We start from the raw sequence: 25,570 nt of genomic DNA, 5'->3' as shown, positions 1-25,570 counted from the left end.
TAAATTGTACTTACTTTAGCGGATTTGCAGACTTCAGTTTTGTTCAAGCTTAGCTTAACCATAGTCTCTACATACGGGTATGTAAAGACTATGGCCTAACTTTATGCTAATAGTACATGAGTATTGTTTTACAAGTGGATAAATATCTCATAGCTGGTTTTTGTGAATGAAAAGGAAACGAGTGGATCGACCAATATTTGTAGACATGGTCTGCCACTGATTTAAGTTTAACTCATAACCTACTTCTGGGTTGAGGAAGTTAAAAAAGTGAGAGAAGGTAATTGGATAAAACAATCTGTCATCTAATTATATATATATATGTTTTTGTATATACTGACATTAACAGCACCTGACAAGCTTCTTCTCAGATTAAAAAAAAAATCACAAAAAAGTACACAAACAAGGTCAATTACTTTATTGCACTACGTAAAAATATTTAATAAAAACAAGACAAAATAGACACAACACAACTAACATATGTGCTAACCCCAGTCCATTAGTGACATTGAAACAAGCTAACAAAAAACAAACTAGCAGCACAGTGTCCTATGCTAAAAATGCTGTTGTTCCAGCAAACATGATCTTTCAAACAATAAGTTACAGAAATATTCAATTTGTTGCAAACATTTCATGCCCAATTTGCTTCATGTTTTTTTTAAATTGATAAAATATGTTGTTGGTATCAAATAGTCTAACTTTGCACCAAAACAATTCAGCAATATTTTTGTTTAACACACAATGGGCTGTAAAACTTCAATTGCTTAACTTAAAGATACACACCGTACAGGCAGCACACTTTGGACAGGCCGTCAACACAAACAACATATTTTTAAACAATATGGTACGTCCAGAAGGTACAAAAAGCCTTTGGCAAGCTGTTGGAGAGAACAGCAATATAGTGAAGAAATAAGGGCAAGTACAACACTACCTCATAAACAGGTGCTACCGTTTTTTTACCAAAGCCAAAATGATGACAAGTACGATAACGATAATGGCCATAACAAAAATTATCATTAGTTTTCGGTTTTTCTTTTGGTATTCTTCTGCCTGTAATAAACAAATACATATAATTAAAGACACACCCTTATTTGACATTTGGTGTACAAGTGTTAAATGCAGCATGCCTAATGCGAACATGACTGATCACAAATACCATACCCTTAATGGTACAGTTATCAAATTTCCTACTTGTTTTTTATTTTGGGCCTTTATGACTTGTTTCACACAATGGTTGGTAAATTAACAAGTTTAGCCATAACATTAATTTATTTTTTATTTGTTGTTATAAAATACCTTTTTCAATTGTGTAACACCTGACTCTGCTTTTACAACTGTTTGTTCAACATTGTAGTCAATACGATCTAAGACAGTTCCCTGAAAGAATATAAAATTAAAAACAAATAACTCAGTAAAATTTCCAGTGCAAAAGATAAAACCATACCTGCTCAACAATTATACTTCCTAAATCACGAAAAATGTTAGAAAGGTCGGTAATACTTTGTACAACTGAGCGAATTTCTTCTTCCCTTTGGTCAATGTTGACCGCGTTTTGTGTAACAAATGCAATCTGTTCCTGGGAAAATCCCTAAAAGCAGAAGTTTATGATCAAAAGTTAGAGAGATGAAACACAAAGACTTACTTTTTCAAAAAATTCATCATCAATATCATCTTCATTTTGTTCCACCATAAGTGCACTTGTTTGTCCAAAGAAATGATTTGATCTTTCTTCTCTGCGTTTTAATTCTGTGGGCAAAAAACATATTTATTTTGGGTGACAATTCACACACTGTTACCGGCTTACCTGTTTTAAGAACTGCCTTTAAACCCACCATTTTTCATTTCAACACAACATGTTGGCTTTTCTTAATTTTTGCCAATAAAAATATGTATATACAACTTGACCAGTTTGCTAAATTTTCCAAAATGCTTTACAACAAGGGTGGCCAACTTGTTAGTCGTTAAGATCGACGAAAATTTTCTTAATTGCACACGATCGACTGATCAGTAGTAAGTTAGGCTACCACTTACACAAAGCAATAACGCAAATTTCTGCATGAGATTTGATTGACAATTACCACATATTTATATTCATGAGTTTTATTATAAAGCATCACCTAGTTCTTGCAACAATAAAACGTCGCATATGTACATATTTTTCAAACTTTTAAATCTCCTCAATCAATTGCAACTGCTTCGTTAACGCAAACATAAAAGTTGTGACGACAAACGAAAATCACAATTGTTACCCAACAAAGAGAGTGACATTTACATTATTATTGTCTCATTGCACATTTGTGGGTTGTGTCAAAATGTCAGAAGTGCTGTTTTATATTAATTAATTTGTTTTTCAATTGATAAGCTTTTGATACTAATCAATGGAGAATTTAGTGCGATCGACCAGTCAAAAGCAGACGATCGACCAGTCGATCGCGATCGACGTGTTGGCCACACCTGCTTTACAACAATTAAAAAGTATTAATGTTTTCTATTATGTTTGATGACAAACCCTGTTATTTTTTGTACTTTACAAATATTGTTCAGTTTTAACCTGTTTTGCAAACATATGGAGAATTTAACTTGATAAAGCCCAAAACTGGGAAAACAGAACATCATTTTATAAAGTACTAACTTTTGAGATATGCTGATTGGCACTTTCGGAAGTTTGTTGACATGTCCTGCAAGTTTGATGCAAATGAAGACATGGCATTTTTCAGGATGACTTTTTCTTGGTTTTTCGATTTTTGACACCTTCTGCCAATTAATTTAATACTGCCATTGCAACTGTGGAAAAGCTGCAAAATAGTATTTATACATTTGATGCGTTAAAAATGTTGTAATGCTAAATACGTTGCATTCACTATCTGACCTGTGTAATTTCTTGAGTTAGTATTTCAATTGCATGTTCTTCATCAACATTATCATCTAACGTTGGACGATTTAGGTGTTTGTCATGCAGCAGTGTCAATTCATGAACTTGAAAAGTATTTAAAATTCATGTAAAAGGTTTATATATCCAAAGCATTTTTAAAAACTCCAATTTACTTTTTTCTTCTATTCTCGATAAATTGTAGTTTATTTCTTGTGAAGTGTCTGACCTGCCAACAAATTTGTTCAAATAAATTATATTACTTTTGACAACAATCAAAATGCTAAAACACCAATTACTACCAATCATTGAACGATGGCTTCTGCTTTTTAAAAGACACAGCTGATTCAACATCAGAGGAATTTCCAACCAAAGCAACTGTGTCATCTTCATATGTTATATTCTGAAATAATAACACAATTTAGCAAATAATTTAAAGCTACAAATGGTTATGAAAGGAACGAAAGTAGAATTATCACAATAAAGTATCAATAATATTAAATGTTACTAAAGGGTCTGTACACAAAATATAATAAAATTTAATTCAAAAATAAAATGATATAATGTTGAACAAGGTGGGATTGTTTAAATAACATCTTAAGGGTTGTGTTTCGTTTACTAACACATCTTACAGATAAAAAACAAATTCTTACATTGTGATTTATGAACATGTGCTTGTTTTGCATTGCATTGTTTCTCATTAGGACAAAAGCATCAGTCAGAGACCGAACAGCCATGATGAAATAGTGAGCTGCACTCAATCAGTGTTCCTTCACAGGACAAACAAGTTGAAAAATGCTGAAAACATACCCACGGCGAAATGTTACAATTATTTTATTGAAATAAAATGTTAACTTGTAATCTAGTAACTTAGTTACTTCCTGTTGGTCCAGGCCAAGTTAAAGTGAAGTGAACCACAGACAAGACCAAAAACACAAGTTATCTACTGATATGTTTTCTGAACGAAAGATAATAATTCGTTACAGTCAGCTGAAGATCAATGAATGATAAAATTGATAATGGACAATAGTGTTCATTTATTTTCGTAAAATTTTTGTTATCTATGGAGTTGGTCATCCGGAAAAATAGGAAATTGGTTTTGCGCACATTACTAACCAGAAAAATATCTTCAAAACAGAAAAATTAAATATATTCCTAGAAACTTTTGAATATTCAAAAAACATGGTCAACTTGTTGGGATTTTCAAATACACAATCATGTGACCAATCACGATTATTGAGACATCGCTTTCGCGATTAGTAAGACAAGTTTCTGACATTGCGTGAACGTAAAACTTTGGAATTAAATAAAAGTTACAAGCACACATTTTTCAAAGGCCGTGTGTAGGTCACAAAACTGTCAGAAGAGTTCTTATAACAAGCGCCGCAGGTGACCGAGTGTGACACGACGTGGCTAAACAACAAATTCGCTCGTACGCATGACAAAAATATAACACACGAACTAAAGAATACAGGATTTACTGAGCTTTGCTGCGCCGGTTTTACCTTTTTAGTGTATCCGAGTCTTTTGTTGAGTACTTAAGTAGTTGAAAATGCTTAACACAACATCCATGGTGAACCAAAGTCAAGGTTCCGGAAGCACAGACTTGACCGGAAAACTTATTATAAAGGCCCGTTTGGGCGACGATATAAGACGAATTCCGATTTATAACGAGGAATTGACCTATGATGAGTTAATTCTTATGATGCAGCGTGTGTTTCGTGGCACGCTGGAAACCAACGAAGAAGTGACTATAAAATATGCAGATGAAGGTTTGTGTATTGTTTTCCTTTTTATAAAAAAATGTAATGTGTTAAAATTCGCGAAAATTAAAATGTTTTATGGTGATTTTTTCATTGTATTATTTTGTTTTAGATGGTGATCTGATCACAATTTTTGATGACTCAGACATGAACCTTGCTATTCAGATGAGTCGCATACTGAAAATAACGATATTCAGTGAGTGAAATGTTTTTAGGGAGCTTTTTGTTCTAATGAAACCTAAATGGCTGTTGTTTCACAAACTCTTTCAGTTCCACTGCCTCTAACAATTAAACATAATAATTATAGACACCATATTCTTGGTTTGTAAGGTTTCCTGTTTAATGCATACTACCCATGACTCTTCCAACAGTTTGGTATAATGGTTCCCAACGGGGAGGTATTTTAAAATGAGAGAAGGAATCTGCTTTAATTTGTACATGTGGTTTCTTAAAAGACACTTTATTTAGGAAAATATAACCTGTTAAGTTGACTAACGACTCAATTTACAATAATCTTATGTTGGTTTAGCATCTACTATGTAGGCTCTTGTGGAGGAATGAGAGTGTTTTGATATATTCAGTGAAAAATTCATCAATAATGTTTGGGAACCACTGATTTAGCACATTGACTATTTATCATCTCTCTCTTCAACCAGCAAAGGCACATCCTCAATCTGGAAACAAACAGCAGCTGGGTGGAACAACTGGAATTAGAAATGAACTTATGCAAATCAGGAATCAAGTAAACAAACTGTTGGATCAACTTGCTGTCGAGACACCAGATGGCATTAGTCCAGAAAGCACAGTACCAACTGTGTCAGGTATGTGCACTGCTATGAAATGCTGCTGGTTGTGGAGTCTATGGCTTGGTGTTTGGGAAGGATGCCTGTTTTGTTATTGCGCCTGTGCTGAAAAATATCTTTTGAAAACAAAACGTCCTGAAAGTTAATTAGGTTAAACAAATTTAATGTACATGTGTTCCGAATGGGTGTCCGAAGATAAGGTTTATATGAGCTTTGTGAAGAACTAGTTTGTTAGGGTGCATTGTAAATAAATTTGTTACATTTGTCAATCTACACAAACAACATATTCATAGTTTGACATTTTTTAAGGCCCAAATGAATATTCATATACTGCTTAGTGTGTTCTACCATATACAGCTGTATAATATGTTTTACTCAGTTGTGAAACCGAACATAAAAACACAAGAAGAAGTCCACACAGAGGCAACTCCTTCATTAGCTCCAAGTCAAGCAACTTATGAACCTGCCTTTGATCCCCTTACAGCTGGTCTAAATAATTCCACACAGCAAGTAACAAACTTCGGAAAAACAGGTGTGAAACTTTTGCGTTTCTCCACATTGAATCTGTCGGGTTGGTTTAAATTGTCAAGTTATATATGTACTTGACTTATGTAATGTATTTAGTGTAGTAGCATAACCTTTGTAAAGGTCAAGCTATATCATATGAGATATTTCCATGCCCCATTATCAACATCATTATTGAAGGAATTACACAGTTCAATTGTTTTCATAAGTACTTAAAAATGCAATATCCAAAACATGACAACAAATTGGCACAGATCGGCTGACCAAGTAAACTATTTACTTTGAACCTTTTTTTGGGCCAAAAGTTATGATTCTATTACACAAACATATCTCATTTTATATTACACCAAAGCCTTGAACTGTGTGGTAGCGTTAAACAAGATATATGTGTTTCTTTAAGTATTTGATGCTTTTTATGTAAATTGTGCTTTGATATCAAACCCTAATTATGTATTGACATTTCTTTCAGCTGACAGGCCGGCAAGTCCTGTAGAAAGTGTGAACAGTGTGTCATCGGCCACACAACTGCGCCAACAACAGCCACCACAACAACAACCACAACAGCCAGCTACCCAAACTTCAATGGACTCTCTGCACCAATCTTTTGGAATGATGCCCCAGCAAAACCAAAATCAGGCCTTTCCTCCACAAACACAGAACCCTGAACAAATGCAAACTACTTACCAGCAAGGAGCACAACCTCCCATGCCTGCTGCGTCAACTCAAGTCGTGCCACCAGCTCAAACTCAGGTTAGACCAGGGGTCTTCAACTTTTTTGTAAAATTGAAGGTACAGGTTAAAAATGCCCAACATTGCTTTCGAGATCACAAAAAGTACAAACAATCGCTCCTTGTCCTTGGTGTTTGTTTGCAAGACAACAAAAATCTGCTTTTAAGTTAAAGTTAGCTGAGTCTCACAGTCCTTGTATATATTTATCCAATCAGTAATATTGAAATCACCCCTGTTTTAAGTAAAATTGCATCCAACTTAAAAAATTGTCATTATCGCCCCTTGGTGGATGAAATCACCCCTATTGAAACCCTGGGTTAGACAGTGTTTACAAAAATGAATGATTTTTTAAATTGCCTGATCTCTGTACCAACAATAACAGGTGTATTCAGTTTTGAAATAACTGTTACCTGTTTTAGAATCAACCAAGCAACTACGCTGGTACCACCCAGTATGGACAACAACCAGTTCAGCACACTAACCCACCAATGACCAGTCAGCAATATACTGCCCCTAATATGCAGGCCCCAGGAATGAACTCTGCCCCACAGGTGAAAACTCACTACTTAGTGTACATTTACTAGATTGCAGATTATGATATTTTTGTAAAACCTACATTTAACAAAGGCAAACTATGGACCACCTGGAAGCTCGTACAACCCTTATGATCAGCAACAAGTTCAGGACCAGCGCCAGCAACCATCACCAAAAGTGGCCAACCAATATGGTGGTTCACCTCAGGCTCCACAACCCACTCCTTATGGCCAACCAGCTAACCCTATGCCCCAACAAAACCAACAAGGGTTCCATCAGCAACCCAGAGGCCCCCCAGCTACTCAGCCTGGGTACAACATGCCCCAGGGTCAGGTACCACCCGGTGGTCCAAATCCACACCGTCTGTTTGGCCGTGGAAGTTATAGGCCTCGACAGCCTGGTATTGGATATCAGTAAAGATTTAATTAAGGGCAATTGTTTGATTACACAAAAGAATTGCGCCTTTGGGGATATAACTCATTTCATAAAAACATATTTTTATTGGTAGAAAGCAAGTTGCTGAATGTTTTGACCTAATTTGTGTCGCACGCCTAATGCCATGTTGTAAAATTATTTTGAATTATATGATACCAATAATAGTGCTTAAGTTCTAAACATTGCTATTGGTAAGATATAAAACAAAGTTAGATTTTTAATTCCAATTTAATTTTTAGTCTTGAATGTTCTTGTAGATTTGTTTACATATGCCATATTTTTGAGTCTAATAAGACATGATGTGTTTAAGACCTGCAATTGCATCTGCAAATGCAAGCAACATCATGACATTAACACATCTATTGTATAACTACACTACCCAATTTGGTATTACCATGTTGACCTTTATCGGTTTGTGAAGACTTTCTATTACTAGCTTGGTGCAATGCTGTTTGCTGCAAATACATACATGTTAACTTAACAAACTTGTGTATTTTGATGACACAGAATTTCACTGACAGCCAGAAAAAAACGTGTATGTATACTGTATACACAAAAACGTATACCAATGGGGCCGAAATAAGTTTCAATCAAAGATGAAGCTAGCAAAGTTGTTTCTGGCTTTTGCATACTAGGCCAGGGGTAATCAATAGAGTCAAACTATTTGTAAACAATCACAATACGCCAGGCCCACTTTAAAGGCGTTACACCAGACCAGCCGGTCGGCATTCCATATGGCAAGACATGGGTTAGAAAAAAATTAGCCTGTGGTGGGATTCCAAGCCACAATATGTGTCTTACTGGGACTCAGGCTCTACCAACTCCGCTACGCAGGTTCAGCAGTGAATATTTGGAAAGTCTGATCACAACCACCGTTGCTTAGTAATAAGCAAATATGAATTTATGTTAATCTTATTTGTAAACCAATTCACAAAAGTGTATCACTCAAACTGAAAATTTTGAAGGCCACTCAACTATGTGCTCATCCATTTAAATTTGATGCATCACCACAGTATTAGTATTCATTAGGATCTGGCCTGAATTCCCTTTTAAGCGATAGTACTGCAAAAGCCAGTCAACCCCAGAAAAACTATAAATGTCAGTTACTATAAACTAATTGAATATCATCACTACGGAAGCCAAAACATGAACATTTGCAGCAGCTAAGTTATGTGTTAACAATGGAAAGTTAAAGAAGAGTCGGCATTCATAGGACAAATAAATAAAACAAAAACCACTTTTGTGTCTACAATATTGTTCAAAAGAAAAACCAATGAATGCAGTTATTGATAAATTTTCTTGACTGTTTCTTAAAGTTACAGCTTTTGGCAACAAAGGATGGCTTAGAAACTTTTGTGTACATGCATAATCATACACTTTAGTACAGTAATATGTTTTTACCAAATTTCTTCACAAATGCTTGTGTACATAATATAAAAGCAAGCAAACAAAACCACCATCTTCTATTAATTGCCTAACAATTATAACACTATGTTAGCAACCAACTAAATAAACATTTCCAGTAATCAGTCATTTGGATATATGGTTTGCAAAGCAGGCCTCATATGGTATTGTGCACCATCATAAAAATCAAAATAATCGTTGATATTTGGGTGCACTATTTTGGTGTTCAAAATAACAGCAATATTTTCCTCGACGACATAGGTAGTCTGTCCTCCAGGGCGATCCCTTGTATCAACAAGAACTGCATAACTTGGTTGGTTTTTCCAATGCTGTAACAACATCAACATACATATCGATAATGACAAAAAAATTAAAATAAAAAAATTGAAAAACAAAGTCTATGTAAAACAAGTTGCCCAACCATTGTTACATCATAGAGCCTCTATTGGATGCCATTTTGTGTCCAAAATAATACAGCCGGTATAAGGAAAAATACAAATTGGAGAGGTTTAGTGTGAATTTGATTGGAGGAATTGAATGAAGCATTTTTGTTTTAACAATTTGGCCAATGAAATTCACATAAAAAAACCTCTACAATCTGTAAAAATCAGATTTTTTGTGTTTTTCCCTATACCTGCTGTATTATTTTAGACAGAAAATGGCTTGCATGGTCAGTTGGACAACAACAACAACGGTTGGAAAACGTCAGTTGGTGTTTTATGCAGACTTTGGGTATTAAGAGCCATGGTTTGTCTTTTCGGCCCTTAGTGTTTCAACCTACTTTTGCCAATTGCAGGAGAACCACTAAACTTTTTAATTAGAATGTCCAATAAACATATTCTTCAATCACCAACAATGCAAGACCATGTACTTTTATTGCATGCACAAATATAATTATTTGTAATGGAAACCATGAAGTCCTATTTATAGAAATAGGTGATGGGCACAATATTTGTATGTACAAAGAAATAAAAAATATTTGTCTAATCTTAAACATATTTTTTAAAACGGATGATATGTTTTGTTAAACATATATATAGTAAAAAGTACCAAAATGACAATATATTGGAAATAAATGCATGTTTACACCAGATTGAGAAATGCATGGAAGCTGCAAGCATTTGACAAGGAAAAAGTATCACATATGATCCGGGCATTATGGCTTTACAATAATATGATGTAAATGCATTTCAGTCAAGCACATTGCATAACTTTCAAAAGTAGGTAATGCTAAAGCGTGTAATGCCAAACAGGTTCCATATACAAAAATACCTGGTTTGGCCCATGGTTTTGCTTTATCCAAAATTCAGGTGCTTTGCAGGTTTCATCCCAGCCAACTATTACCCCATGGTATCCAAACTTTTTGTGCTTGATCACTTGGCCAACTCTGTATTGTACTTTTCCTGGCTTTCTAACATGTGGTTCAATTGATGCTAAAACAAAACGTTACAATGTGGATTTAAGACAGTTTTAGTTACCATGAGTTGATAAAAACTACAGGTGTTTTCCATTTAGATTTATCCGAGTAAAAGCATTTTCGTTTACATTTTTGCTCACAGATTCAAACCAAGACTGGCAAAGTTTTTGTGCAAATAAACATACCATGGCAAAAGTGTGGTGCTCAATTGGTAATATATTAAATGTTTGTCAAGCAATTATAATATTATGTTTCTTTGTTTCCTATATAGTGAAATAAATCCTAGCTCAATTTAAGTTGCAACATTAAATTCAATATAGTTCATTTTAAAGAATTTTTTTTATCTGTCTATCAACAGCTTTGTTTTTCAGTGAGACAACAAGGAAGACTGACACATTTATGTAGCATATTAGTTTCATATTTAGCTAAGATTGTAATATTACTGGCAAAAAAGCTGTTTGGACTGCGATGATAAAATACTTCTTCTGCCACACTTTCTTCTGATTTTCTGTTCAGATTTTGCTTCCCTTTGGATGGTGGAGGGGCTTCTTTTTTAACAATCTGCACAAAATGCAAAAAAGTGCTTCATGTAATAATACCAAAAAAAGGACTTTAATAAATTAAACTCAAGTGCTTTTTATGTTGATTTTTTGGAAAATAATAATAATAAATTTAACATATTGATTTCTTGTCATAAATTTGTATTTTTTTGCTTATTATTCAGATTGGAAGAGGTACATTAGTAAAATATCTAAGAAATAAATGAAACATCTCATAACCAAGTGTAAAACACCAGATAATTAGGCTAAGCAAATCATACCTTTGTCTTGATCCCTGAAGATATAAACTCTTTCGAAAACTGATGAATCCAGATTTGCCATGAAGCAAAGTTCAAATATGTTTTTGTGAAACTCTTAGACGTTTCCAGTAAACTATAGTAACAGAAATTCAGTTAAACTAACTAAAAAACGTAGAAAAAAAGCACAACAAACCTGTGAATTGATTCCACTCTATTATTTTCCGTTTTTCCCGTCCATTCGTATAAGAAATATTGAGCAGGAACAGCAAACAATATCAAAAGAAATTGAAATGCTTGCATACGATTTAATTGTACTTCCGGCATTCTTACTACCCAAGGTATTATATTTTTTGGCGCAGTGTTAGGCATTAACTAAAGGCATAGTTATGCGATATCAGCCAGACAAAGGGGCCCTAAAGTACCAAAAACTTTTCGTTACTTTTCCAAAGAGTTAAAACACAAGAAACGGCTTTGGATAACAACACAGGGAACTTCCCCCAATAAATACTTTTTCAAGGCCACGTCATAGAATTTAAATTAAAATAAACCGGATGAGTGAAGGTTCACAGTCGTTCTTTTTCAAAAAACTCAAAAAGTGAGGGCCGGCGATTGTGAGATGACTCTTTTATACAATACGTGCATATAAAAATAAAATTGTAGTGCAACGACTAGGCGAAATGAAAAGGTTAACTCTAGGCTGGGGTTTTGCAAACTTTAGTTCAACCCTAAACGCTTCCGAAACACAGTTTCGATTTGCATGCCAAGTTTTTGTGCAAATAAGCGCAAATAAGTATACTCAACAGATAAAAAAATTAAATGAAATCTGGTTTAACGACTAACGAGTCCAAGTCAAGTCAGTTTTTTTGGTGTATGCGTCCCCTCAGATTAATTCAAGTTTTTCTTCATAATTGTGGCTCGAGTCAAGACAATCAGGTCTTTGAAAAAGGTTCGAGTCGGATACGAGTGTCCCATGTCTTATTTTTGTTCCTATTAAAACAATAGCATTAGCGGAGGGCTTTCATCACAACATCAATCCAACAGGTTGTCGCTGTTTAATATTTAGCAAACGGTTTTCGCATGTGTGGTCTGCATTGCATAATTAGTTAATTGTTGTGTTACGTTTTTTGGATTGGTAAAAGAACGCATAGTGACACAATTGCAATGAACTCAATTACCAAACCGAAACAAGCTGCACAACGTTGAAACGTTATTGAGAACGAATCAGTTGGCATAACTTGGTGAATCATGACTTAACGTGCAGCAAATGCACCGAGTCCAGAAAGAGAGCGAGTTTGGAGCACTGAAAACGTTGAATCGGTCGAGAGAACCCTAGTATTGCTAGGAATGGAGGGACAGTGTTCGACATGAAACAACCTAAAAAAGTAACCTTGTGAAGTTATTTCAAGCGCCGCAAGGAAGAACACACACTGGTGTCGAACCCGACCTACATGAATAGTTTACTTCAAACTAATATGCAAGTGTTTCGAATTCCACGCATCACACAGGACGTTTCGGTCTCGTAAGTTTATGATTCTCCTGCAACGATATAAACACAGTATAGCAGACGACAAGTTCCAGAATTTATAGGCTTTGCAATATTAGATGCATGGGCCATGCCCAAGACTAAATTACTACATGGAAACTCGTTGTTTCTGTTTAGGACCAAAAAAGTGGCTTGCAAAGTCGTGAATAGGCGGTATTTACGGCCATATAGTGAAATATTGGGTAAAATAGACGTACAGGCTACATCGGTACTTGGACAGTTAAGGCGGCGGTTGATTAATTCCACTGTTGTATAAAGGATGGTTTTTGAATAAAATGGTGAAAATTTGGTGAAGGTGAGAACATGAGTTTATACAAATTAACCACAATTTACCGATTCAGACGAGTACGCTAAGCGGTACCGAAATTATAGTACCTGCGCCCAATAGCACAAGCTCGAAACCCGAAAGGTCCAAACTTGCCTGAAAGTAAGATTTACTGCCATAATATTGGCATACAAAAGTGGCCCAAATCAAGTCCGTGTTAAAATTTAGCTCGAAGCCGATCCTCGACCAATTTTATGCTTAGTCATCAATCATTAAAAAGCTGATTCAGTGAAAAGGGAAAGGTTTTGCTTTAGTGTGATAAAGTTCTCTAGAACTATGGGTCAAATCGAAATTCGGCCCCAGTTTTCAAATTACACATTTACTTAGTTACAGTTTATTCGATCGCACTGAGGTAACGAAACCACAACAAGCATATGTGAACATAAACATTATTCGTTCGGGGATTGGGGAAAGACCTTGTGATCATCCCGTCAGCCACCCCTTAAACGGGTAGATTTAGCCTACATAGGGACGTACTTAAATATGTGAAGAAAAATAACACAATGACAGAAAGATAGCGAGCGACAAATCTGTAAAAATTGTTATCAAACACATGATTTAAATTTTAAACAAACAATGTGAAGATTAAGAAAGAACGTATTAAATAAACAATCTGGGAGTCGGTCTTCAGGCTTTTGCTTTTGGGCTATGCCGGGTATGTGTGCACATCGTTAACATAGGTACTTTTGGTAAGCATCTTAAACGGGGCACTTGCAGTGTTGGGATTCAGCCGGTTCTATAGAACCGTGATAGAACCGTCTCACGAAAGTTTATGTGATCATCGAACCGGTCAGCATTACTGGTTACTGTGATTGGACTTTTTTGTGACAGAACCGCTGAAAAATGCGACTTATGTGATAGAACCTGCTGACAAAACATTTGAATCCCACCACTGGGCACTTCCATTTCAACTTTTCTGCTCGATCGTTCAAAACGTATAAAAAATAATCCGGGCGGTGACGCTATGGAGTAAAGATCTGCCTGGTTACTCAAGTGAAAAAAGCAGTGTTTTATACCGGAACGAAACAAAACGAAATAAAGTTATTCGTTCTGGGCAGTTTTTTATTCCGCTACCGGTATTTCATTTCGCTGCGGTCGTATAAAATAAATTTATAAAGGCATTTTCAGGGATTTCGGTTTTATTTCGTTCCAGTTTTCGGGCCAAAAGTTATTTATTTCTGAACGGTCAGTTCAGTTCCATCCCGGTATGTAACACGAAAAAAGTGCAGCACGCGTGACAAGATGTAACTTTGGTAACCTAATTATGTGTTGTCTGTTGAGTTGTGCCGACCGTCTACGAAAGCTAATTTTAGAAGTTATTATTCTGAGGCATTCGCCTAGTTATTTTATCTTGTACACAGCAAGAGGAATCAAAGAAATACAGCTATTTTGAGAATGTATTTTACTAATACGTTTCGTTTAGGAATAATTCACTTAATGGTCGCCAAAGAACATTTCCCCTGAAGACTGTGGTTTGTAACACAACTTAATACAGAAAATGCAAGGCCACAAATGCTTAAAAGTATTTTTAGAATTTAGAAATTTACATTATAATATTATTAATTAAATGTTATGTAGAAATATATTAATCATTTATTTTACACATTTTAGGAAGCATTTGCAAGCTGGTTATACAATGAATTTTATTAAATAACAATTGCTGAATAATGTTTGCAAAGTTATTTCTGCTGAGATTGTCTGTTTTAAACAGGTACGGCTATGGCACTGGAAAAATTTGCTCCTCATTTCGATATTATTCCCAAAAGTGGTCTACAGAAGAAGAATCAAGTTTAGAAACCTATGTCCAAACAAATGAGGACCTCAAAATCATCAGGAGGAATTTCGTTGAAAAAATAGAAAAGTTTGGCTTTTTGAGCTCAAAATCTCTGAGCGAAGTGCAAGTTCAATTGAGTAAGGGCAAACATGACAAAAATTTCTTATCAGTAACAAAACTACTTATTGATTACTGTGGAAGATGGTGTGCCGAATTGTCATCAGAAACTCGAATGAAAATTGCTAATGAATTGTTTGGAAATGTGAAGTACAAATCAATACACATACACAATGCCTACTTATTATGCAGAAACCAAAATGACTTTTTTTTTGACCCATTAGTTGTAGAACAAAAATTATTAGTGGCCAATTTAGAACCTACCAGACACACTTTAATACAATTTCTGGGACAATATGCTTTGTCAGGTGACGTAGAAAATGCACTTGATATCATCAATAGACATAAAAAACATAGTTTTGACATTTTACCAATTGCTTGGGGCTATTTGGCGATGGCATTCAGTGCATCTGGAAGTGTTGAGAAGAGTCTTGAAATTGTAAACAAACTGAAAGCACAGGATAATGCAAATTGGCATTTTTATTGTTTGGTATGTTCGGGCTTGATACAGGCAGGTGCAGCCAGTACAGCTGTGGAACTTTTCGATGACTGCAGTCGTCACAATACAGAGCCAGTTTCAATTGTTCCATTTGTTCGTCTTATGGAATATATGTTGGAAAAGGATCTTCTAAGTGAAGCAACAGCCAAAATTGCTTTTTTACCTAGTTGTGGGCAACAATTGCTAATGCATGCAATCCATCATCTTATCCCCTGTTCAGGTGGAATGGAACTTATAAAACAAATGCAAGAAAAGCTTGAATGTCCTATTTTGGGAAAGGAACCTGAAATTGTAGACACAGCAAGTTTCCTAATTTGGCACCTTCTTTCAGAATGCAGAAGCTTTGAACATCTGTTGTCTCAACTCGAATTAACACAGAAGTCATTCAACGATGTGCCAGTGCTTGATTTTGCATTGGAAATGGCTCTGAGCACAAGCAACCAGTATACTAAAGATCTTTTGCTTAAGTTTGAAAGCGATGGATGTTTAAAACCACATTTTGTCTTGCCAGTTTTATTTGAGAAAAACCCTGACCAGAATGTGAAGGAGCAATATGATTTTGTTGCGAGTTTAGTAAGTTCCCAGAGCTTGATGAAAGAAATTGCGGCTTTTTTGGCAACAGATCTTCAAGCAACACCTAATTGGTGGCTGGTGTATTTATTTTTTCTGAAACATGGATTAGAAAGTCAAGCAAAAGAACTTCTACAGGACATAGAATCAGTGCCATCTCACCAAATTATTGATGACAGTTTGATATCAGGTCATGTTTCAGATGTGTTAATTACAAATGCTGCAGAAATTGTAGAACAATGCAGTAGGGTAAAGGATTTTCCAATTTCCTATGTACAATCAGTTCTCATTACCTCTTTGTGTAATCATGGTGAGATTGTTGAAGCATGCAAACATGCAACAGATTACTATTCACTAAACAACAAATTGGACACTAAACTTCAAATAGCTTTGCTACAAGGATCCCTAGTACACAGCACTCCATTACCATCTCCCATATTAGGAATGCTTTCTGAAGAACTCCAAACAATGGAAAAGCAAATGCAAGCTAATAACACAACAGGAGTTTTCGAAACACTGTGTAAAATTTGGGGTGAAAATGATGCTCTTCCAGAAGACTTTATGAATTGCATTGTTGACTGTTTGCCCGCTGATGAATATTTAAAGTATGTTTCAATTGCTGAAAAAGCTTTTGCATTCAAACAAACCAATAAAAATGTTGTTCTTCGAAAACGAATGCTGCAAAGTTTGTTCAAAGATTGTCCTGAAAAAGCTTTTCAGTTTGTAAAGTCACTTTGCTTGGGTGGTCAAAATATTAACAGGTTTCAAACATGGCAGCTTATGGAGTTTGTAGAGTTGTGTTCTGAACATGATTGTCCTGATTTATTAGAGAAGCTAAGTGGTTATAACTTAAGCTATAACCTTTCTGCCAAGATAGCTGCACACAAAGCGTTTATTGGTGTTAAATCAGGTGAATGGACGGTGCCCGACAAAGATGACCGCCGCTTTTTTCACTTAACAATGCTACAACTTGCCGGTATTGTAGCAACCCAAAAAGACTCTAGTTATGCAAAGAAGTTGATAAAATTGGCTGAAGCTCAATACAACCCCTACTATTTGGAATTCACCTATGTATGCCTTATTGTAATGGGGTACAATAAAAAAATACCCTATATTTTATCACAAAAATTAACTGATCAAAATGTTGCTAATATACGTGCATCTGTATACCGAACTGCATTCGATGCACATAGCCTAATCACAGCTGACAAAACAATGCGTGCTGTAAAGACGACCAGCCTGAAGTGGCAAATCACCCTAAATTTTTACCTCTTTCGACAAGCTATATACCTAGTTTCTTCGAAAAGGTGTTTAAGTGCATTGTATGACTACTTACTAGAGCAGTTTAATAGAATCAACCCTGAAGAAAATTATCCAGAAACTAAAGATTGGTTGGATCTGTTAACTGATGCACATAAAAGTGGAAATTTTGCGACCATTGATTTGGAGTGTGAAAAGCTGCGTCAGCAAAAAAAGAAAAGATTTCAAAAGACAAGGTCCTCAAATGATGAACTGGCCACGTTTTTTGACTAGTGTAAAACTGCGTTTACAATAATTGGTGTTCTTGTCTTTCCAAACAACTGTTTTCAAATATACCAGTTGTTTTTTTGGTTAATGTTCCTATTGTATTGTGGACACAACATAACCTACACATTTCTGTTAGGCTTCTTATTTTGTAGGTAATTTTTTTGGTCATAATGTTTTTGTAACACTATCACATTAAAAAAAAGCCATGGACAGTGGCAAAATAGTTTGGGGTCCCTATCCTGAACATGGTTTCATTCTTGGGACTATAAAGGATATTGGAAGCAATACAATCACTGTACAACCAACAGCAGCTAATGTTAAAGTAAGAGGCGTGTTATTTATTGCTACTTGTGTTAAAATTTGAAAGTTTTTTTATGATTGTAAATCAATAAAAAAAAGCAAAAAATCATGTAAATTTTATGAACATGTAGCCAAGTGAACCTAAATATCGATTTAAATTAGAATGGTGCTTAAATACATAAAATACTAATGCTATCTATTCATGTACTTAAACAATATTTTTCTGTAAAATCCTTTGTTAATTTGCATTTCAAAAAATTCCTGATATTTTAGCACAATATAAGTTATAACTTTTCTCACTCTAATTCACAAGTGTCTAAAGTGCTGATCGCGTGCCAAATGTGTGCGGCCTGTGGCAGCATTTTACAACACATGTCACTGTTGTTTTAAATTATGTTGTGTATAGCCCGCCATAGTTTTTATTGGTTTTTTTGGTTGGGGTGACTTGCGACTTCATGCAAAAGTTTTCCACAGAACCATATTAACCTGTTAAAAAGGAAATATATATGTGTTTGCTGACACAAAAAAAATCTACAAATTCCTGTATATTTGTGTTCTAATTCTATGGTTAAGAACTTCGCAAAACAACATTGGCCCTTGGGTATCTTCCTGGCTAAAATTGACCACTATTATAAAAAGTTTGGACACTTCTGCTCTAAGCTGTAAACTGTTTTTTCTCAGCCTATAACAGCACCTTATAGCCAAGTGTTTCCCGCTGAGCCTGATGCAAACAAAGATGCAGATGACAATTGTGCTCTGATGTATCTCAATGAGGCAACACTTCTTCACAATTTGAGACTGAGATACAAAAAGGATAAGATTTATGTGAGTTGTTACATGCAGTGAGTTAAAAAAGTATAAAGCTGTAAAAGGGTGGTTTAAAATTTGTAACTTTTACCAAGCAAACTAAAATCAACGTAATAGGATTGCTGGCGAAAAGATGGTTTTACTGTACTTTTTTTCACTATAACAATGCTTACTGGATTATTCTGTATAGTTTGGACTGCTTTTTTAATCCGACTGGATAAGCAAAAAACTAATAACTAAAATTATTAGGCACACCGTTGGCATGTCGCCAACAGTTAAAACTAGGTTTGGCTATTTTACTGGTCAAATAAAATCTGGTCAACTGACCGGCCAAATACTTGTCAAACACTAATCAAATACTATACATACCATTAAATTGCAATTTTAGTTAAAAGTTGGAAGTTAAATCTTCATATAAACCATAAGTAATTAGTGTATTTGTGAGAAAAAATGTTGGTTTGTATTAGACATGCAAAAAAGTGCCGTGTATTTTTATGCCAAAATGCTGTAGTATCAAAGCTAGTCAATGTGTTTTGCCAAAATGAAATAAATAAATATTTATTCACAGACATATGTAGCAAACATTCTCATTGCTGTCAATCCATACCGTGATATTCCTTCCCTCTACAATGAAAAGCTGGTCAAAAATTACAAAGGAAAATCACTTGGTGTCCTACCACCACACTGCTATGCAATAGGTGGGTGCCTTGTACTTAATTTGTTAATATTCTAGCTTTAACAAATTTGTCATTCAACTCTAGTATTGTTCTTTTATGTGCTTGTAATTTTGCTAACGTTTTGTCCACCAGAGCGATAGGGTTTCTTTATAGCAATAAAGTAAAGTATTTGCAAGCACACACACAAGCAAAAAAAAAAACGCACTAGAGCACAAATGCGATAAAATGATTATATATATAAGAACAAAGGCTATCGCTAAAGAAATGGTTGCATGCAACACAAACCAACAGTACATAACTATTGTTCAACTGTTAGTGAAGAAGTTGGCCCAGCAGATATATATATTACAATCGCCAGTCTGGTTGTCATTTCATTTTATAGAATTCACTTCTGGGTAATAATTTGACCTAGTACACTGGTTCTCAACTCGTTTTAGGCCATGGACCACCGGCCCAGTTCAATATATAATAAGCAATCATTTCCAGTGTATCACCAAAAATTCAGTGGACCACCCAAAACAGCATCATGGACCACCAGTTGAGAACCACTGGCCTTGTATGATGCCCCCCAGTAAATATATATATATTGCAGTAAAATTACTGATATATAGTCAGTACATAGTTGGTATTTTTTGCCCTTTCAGACAGTAAACTTTTATCAATTGGGTGCTAGGTACAGAGGTTATCTACACGCTGCCGGTAGGTTACTGCTGTCGTCAGTGGTTAATAATTACCCACTTTCTATCAATTTACAGTGCCGGTGCAGACAAGGTCTGTACACAATACAGCTCCATTACGAAAACCACAACTCTATGTGTGCATGCAGTAATTTATGGGGTTGCATTAGGATAGTGGTTCTTTTCTAATGCAACCCCATAAATTACACCTTTTGGTGTAGTTTTCCCTTAAAGTCTTATCACCAAGTTCAAATTTTTTCATCTGTCATTTTCATGATGATGTTTTGTGCCTTAAATTAACAATAATATTCTTTGTTTGATTAAATATGCTTGACTTTGTAACTAAACAACCAGATCAATGACCTTGGATATTCGAATAAAACGTAAAATAACAATTTAAGCACCATTTGGGTATTATACGATTTCCCTACACTTGTTTGTGGTAAATCTCCCACTGGTTAAGTACCATTACTTTAAAACAAGTTGATATTTTTAAGTTCATATCAATTGTTTAGCTTTTTTCAAATGTACGCATACGGAACTTCAAATGTAACAACTTTTTATGCCTAAACCTTGTGTATGACTTCATACTTAAAATGTAAAATTTTCATACAGCTGACAAAGCTTACCGTGACATGAAAGTGAACAGCTTGTCACAATCTATCATTGTGTCCGGTGAAAGTGGTGCGGGCAAGACCGAAAATACCAAGTTTGTGCTTCGTTACCTGGCTGATACTTATGGGTCTGGAGAAGATATTGATAAGCGAATTGTGCAAGGTACAACAAATGTCATTGTTCAAAGCATCTTTCTTCTGTTTATGTTTCTACATTTTTTCAACACTTGGTTGTGTATAACATGTGTTTGCATGCTAGTTGGTAGTTGCCTATATCACTTGGTACTATTTCACAATACATCAGTGTTTCTAAACCTAATAGACTTTACAAAGCATGTCTTATATTTTCTTGAGTCTACACCTTTATAATATGAAAAACTGTTTTGGTTGATTCATAAGTTTGTAAATAATTGTGCGGCGGCAAAAATACTTGTAAGAAGATCATGTATTCGGAACGAAGGTCACAGATATCCTTTTCTAAGAAGGTCACGTATAAGTATGAGAGATTTAAGCCCTTGTATTGTTTTGCAGCTAACCCAATATTGGAGGCTTTTGGCAATGCCAAGACAATGAGAAACAACAACAGTAGCAGATTTGGAAAGTTTATTGAAATCCATTTCCTCAAGGTATTCAGAAAATGTTTTGCTTTAATGCAACTTTTGATTTTAAGGCATTTTTTAACTTTGTCTCTAGAGAAGCAGTACATTTAATGAGTACTCAAGGTCTCAAGCACTTTGTTTACGTTCATTTTGTTGCTTTATATTTACACTAGATAATAAAGCACCACTATTGTTAACTTTTTTACTCATAAATTATACTGTGACAAAATAGCAATAAAATGAAAATCCTTTTTTTTACTACTTTTGAGAAAACTCTTTACATCCATTCCTGAGGGCTGCAACCCTATGGTTAAGATTCACAGACCTTGACCTTAAAATCACATATTCATACCCTTGAAATCAAGCATTTTTAAACATATCCATTTTGCCTTAGCAGACTTTTGTTTCAATTCAGCAAACATAGTTATTTTTGCTTTAGGGCAAAGTTGTTGGTGGTTTCATATCTCATTACTTACTGGAAAAGTCAAGGATTGTTACCCAAAGTGCACGCGAACGGAACTATCATATTTTCTACCGGCTTTGTTGTGGTGCACCGGATGATATTAAGACCAAACTTCACCTTATGAATCCTGACAGTTTTAGGGTAGGCTGCTCACACACAAAAAGTACTATTGTGAACATATTTTTATGTATCCTTAGTACACAAGTTTTAAGAAATGTTTTTTACTCAAAAATATACGAAAAAGTTTAGGCTACAATAATGTGATTTTCTTTTGACAGCTGTAGAGCAGTTGCCTTTATTTAATTTTGTTGTTTACTTCACATTGTTTGCAGTACTTGAAAAATGGATGTACTCAATACTTTTTGACAAAAGACGATTTGCAAAAAGTGAAACCAGATCGTCTATCAGAGCAGGTACATATCATAAATCAATTACCTTTACATAAGTCTCCAACCTTTTTTTAATGGGTATTTTATAACAAAACATATCCTAAAGTTTTATGCAGGCATATGCATATGTATGAACTAGAACAGCTAGTAAAGTAGCGAGTGCAGTTGATATAATTTAGATATAGATCTTTAACCACATAAGCCTTTGTGATTGCCCTAACGGCCCTGCATCAAGTCTGTGTATATCAGAATACAACACAAGGTGACTGCTTAAACAACTTCACAGACAAAAAAAAAATCAGGAGTTTCAAGAATATCATATGCATTCCAATCAAATTGAAGAGGAAATTTTTGCTTTGAAAAACAGTTTGAAACGAGCTTTCTACACAATTAACCTTTTCACAATCTTTGAGATGCCTAGTCCAAACAGTCTGTTTTGCTAAAGAACCACTCATCACTAAACTTTCTACAATAAAACATGGTCAAAAGAAACTTTTTTCAAATTTATTGTGTCAAATTGTCCAATTTTTTATGCAGCAAAAGAAGAAAGGAGCTCTTAATGATATACTCTTAAACGACTATAAAGACTTCTCTAGGATTTCTAATTCCATGAAAGAGATGGGAATTTCAGATGGTGATATTATGGAGATATTTCAAGTAGTAGCAGGTGTTTTGCATCTTGGAAACATTACATTTGAAGATGCTGGGGGATCATCAGGTAATGGTTTAGCAAAAGTAACTAACTTAACAATACAAAATGACTCCAAATTCTCTATTTTTACATTCCATAGTTTCACATTGTTTGACTTGAAAGTTATGAAAGGTCTATTTTTCGGAATCGAGTATTGCTTTTTTAACAGTTTTATTATATATAATCAATACATAAGCTATTGCTGCCAGGCATAATGTCAAGTTTATGCAAGAGCTCTTCTGGCAAAAGCTTTTGAACTTGATAAGCTTGATATGTAATCAATGTTTTGACTTCCCTTACAAGACACTTTTACCATGATAGTGGTCAATTTTTTGTTCAGCTAAGCTATTTAAAGAACAATATAGATAAATCTGCTTAATTGCATACTAGGTAATCTCATAATTCGTTTATTGCAGGAGCAAGAAACCATAGCGTACCAATTGTTTTGTAAAAATGTCTACTTAAACATATAATTCCATTAATTGCAGTAAAAGGCCCCATAAATAGTGATTAACTGAATTTGTATCTTTTCAAACTGTTACTATGATATTTTGTGGTCACTTAACAAGCTTAAAATGTCATGTTTATTGCAGGTGGTTGTATGGTTAGTGATAGCAGCAGGGAGTCGGTTAAAATTACAGCAGAACTCTTAGGACTTGATCCAACTTCCCTCACTGAAGCGCTTACCACAAGATCTATGAGATCTGCTGGAGAAACTAATACAATCAAGTAAAAAATCGTTTCTTGATTATTATGATTTACATTGACTAGAGCAGGGGTCGGCAACCCCTGGCAAGCATGCCAAGGTTGCCTCGCGAGGTAGTTTTTCATGGCACGCCAACCAATTTGCGTGTTTATATTAAAGTAACAATTTAACCTGTTACACTGCTTGTTTATGGTTTTGATCATACCATTGTCTTAAAATTAAGTATTACATGCACAAAATACTCTGCTTTCTCCTTATAGTTGATATCTGCTGGCACGAACCACTATTATTTAGAAAAACTTAGGCACGGCAGGTGATTAACACATGGAAACTACAAGTAAATTGGCACGCATAGCCTAAAGGTTGCCGACCCCTGGACTAGAGTAATTAAAAACCAACCAATCTGTGGTAGTTTATATGTTGTAAATGTAAAAGTGAGTGTACATATTTAATTTTGCTTATATATGTATGTTGTAAACTGCTCATCATAAGTTGCTTAGGTTAATTACAGCTCTGGTTTATTGGTGAACTACAAGTCTTGTAAAATACAAGAAAAATTTAAATGTTACCAAAAAGGTGAATAGCTCTTTTGGGAGTGATCTGAAATGTGAAGTGGGCATTGCTAGTGTAGTTATATGCGTTGGATATTATATTTGTGCATGGACTGACCACATTTTGTGGAAATAAACTTGTAAAGCTCTGTGCAAAAATACTATTACGTTTATTCCTCTCTTCATGCATTTTATCTATCATTTAGTTTATTGTTACCTTTGTTTTTTTACCAATCTTTCTATAAAAACATTAAGCCAATAAGTCATAAGTAAGCTGCAGACAGTGCACACTGTTTCGACCTGTAAGGTCTTATCAGTGCAAGAGATACGCCATATTGGCTAGTGTAGCCATCTAATGGCACTCCAGTAACAGACAGAGTTATACATTTCTAGCTCACATTAAGCGAAACAACAGCCATTGCTTTGAACTGTTGTAAGAATACAATTTTGCTTAGGGTGCCTTTGAAGATGGACCAATCATCGAATGCAAGAGAAGCATTGGCAAAATCCATTTACTCACGTTTGTTTGACTATGTGGTTTCAAGAATCAATGAATGTTTTCCATTTCAACAATCCAATGGCTATATTGGAATACTGGACATTGCCGGATTCGGTAAGTTTTTTTTCTTTCAATCAGTTTACTGCTGTATTCTTATTTGAACAGGGAATACCAGGCTAGGTGTGACAAACCAGTGTGTATATTCATGTATATATTGATTGTATGTTATTTGTATATTGTATCTTGTCTGGTACATAGGGATGTTCCAAGTAGAATATCAAATCCTTTGAATTCGAATCCATTTTTGCCGTTTATATCGGGTAATTGGAACCGATAGAAATGTGTGCTCTCGCCGTTGGTAAAAATGTAAACGCATGCGTTACGTTTTTATGTCGACGCCTGGTCATTGTACCAATTGCAAAAGACGACAAGTGACTCGTGGCGGTTACATACAACGCCTTGACGCCAAGTCACGAGTCGCTATAACAACGCCATAACGACGGTTGTGCATTGGAGGCATAACGATTAGCGCACTTGTTACGCATCTGATCACGTGATTACGCTTCGTTAAACGACTTACCGGCGACTTTTTGCAACGTCTTACCAGCATCTAATTGTTTTCCGACTTTGACAACAAAAAACATTTAACAGTCATGGGTTTAGGCAGAGATTGTAAGCATGAGATTGTCTGTTAATATCGCAAAAACAGTGAAGGAATCCCAAACCATATGACGATTGGATCATTTCTTAACCCCATAAAAACATAAAAATGTGGTGAGTAAACGCTGCAAAGTTTACGTTTTGTGTTGCAAAGTCGCAGGTAGTTTAATTGGGATTTGAAATATTATCACCCAATGTTCCAACTTTGTTTGCTAGGGTGCCTGTTTTTGCAGTTGTTTTAGGTTAATTTGTGCACTAGAGAGTCTATGTCAGCCACAGCATGACAATTCGAATCCTCTACCACCAG

The 25,570-nt window shown here is 35.1% G+C and overlaps 5 protein-coding genes across 6 annotated transcripts in view; 3 read left to right on the top strand and 2 right to left on the bottom strand.

Annotated features, from left to right (window-relative positions):
* Positions 1–400: 400 nt before the first annotated feature.
* LOC145232865 (syntaxin-16-like) lies at positions 401–3,861 on the bottom strand. Its single transcript, XM_080097541.1, has 10 exons — positions 3,745–3,861; positions 3,520–3,664; positions 3,169–3,269; positions 3,043–3,095; positions 2,867–2,973; positions 2,630–2,792; positions 1,640–1,743; positions 1,442–1,585; positions 1,294–1,374; positions 401–1,047 (listed from the first exon to the last, which is right to left on the bottom strand). The coding sequence occupies exons 2-10, from the start codon at positions 3,601–3,603 to the stop codon at positions 943–945; spliced, it is 942 nt and encodes a 313-aa protein (XP_079953667.1). The 5' UTR covers positions 3,604–3,664; positions 3,745–3,861; the 3' UTR covers positions 401–942.
* Positions 3,862–4,195: 334 nt separating this feature from the next.
* On the top strand, positions 4,196–8,140 carry LOC145232864 (uncharacterized). Its single transcript, XM_080097540.1, has 7 exons — positions 4,196–4,638; positions 4,742–4,825; positions 5,286–5,450; positions 5,812–5,964; positions 6,427–6,707; positions 7,106–7,237; positions 7,314–8,140. Exons 1-7 carry the CDS (start codon positions 4,419–4,421, stop codon positions 7,635–7,637), a joined length of 1,359 nt encoding a protein of 452 aa, XP_079953666.1. The 5' UTR covers positions 4,196–4,418; the 3' UTR covers positions 7,638–8,140.
* On the bottom strand, positions 8,128–11,793 carry LOC145232866 (uncharacterized). Its single transcript, XM_080097542.1, has 5 exons — positions 11,469–11,793; positions 11,297–11,408; positions 10,920–11,037; positions 10,332–10,492; positions 8,128–9,388 (listed from the first exon to the last, which is right to left on the bottom strand). Exons 1-5 carry the CDS (start codon positions 11,642–11,644, stop codon positions 9,182–9,184), a joined length of 774 nt encoding a protein of 257 aa, XP_079953668.1. The 5' UTR covers positions 11,645–11,793; the 3' UTR covers positions 8,128–9,181.
* A 2,479-nt stretch (positions 11,794–14,272) lies between these two features.
* Positions 14,273–17,766, top strand: LOC145232288 (uncharacterized). The gene has a single exon (XM_080096874.1). The coding sequence runs from the start codon at positions 14,811–14,813 to the stop codon at positions 17,634–17,636; it is 2,826 nt and encodes a 941-aa protein (XP_079953000.1). The 5' UTR covers positions 14,273–14,810; the 3' UTR covers positions 17,637–17,766.
* LOC145232287 (unconventional myosin-VI-like) overlaps positions 17,767–25,570 on the top strand; it is a 27,262-nt gene continuing 19,458 nt past the window's right edge. For both annotated transcript variants that reach the window (XM_080096873.1, XM_080096872.1), the window contains exons 1-10: positions 17,767–17,952; positions 18,612–18,755; positions 19,306–19,435; positions 20,707–20,868; positions 21,237–21,331; positions 21,744–21,908; positions 22,100–22,180; positions 22,694–22,874; positions 23,441–23,576; positions 24,560–24,717. In XM_080096873.1, the coding sequence (XP_079952999.1) occupies positions 17,836–17,952; positions 18,612–18,755; positions 19,306–19,435; positions 20,707–20,868; positions 21,237–21,331; positions 21,744–21,908; positions 22,100–22,180; positions 22,694–22,874; positions 23,441–23,576; positions 24,560–24,717 (1,369 nt within the window). In that variant the 5' untranslated portion in view covers positions 17,767–17,835. The remainder of the gene's footprint in view (positions 17,953–18,611; positions 18,756–19,305; positions 19,436–20,706; positions 20,869–21,236; positions 21,332–21,743; positions 21,909–22,099; positions 22,181–22,693; positions 22,875–23,440; positions 23,577–24,559; positions 24,718–25,570) is intronic.

Source organism: Phallusia mammillata, chromosome 6 (genome assembly GCF_965637545.1).
Source record: "Phallusia mammillata chromosome 6, kaPhaMamm4.hap1.1, whole genome shotgun sequence".
NCBI lineage: Eukaryota > Metazoa > Chordata > Ascidiacea > Phlebobranchia > Ascidiidae > Phallusia > Phallusia mammillata.
Note: the sequence above shows the minus strand (reverse complement) of the source record. Positions and strands in the feature narration are given on the sequence as shown.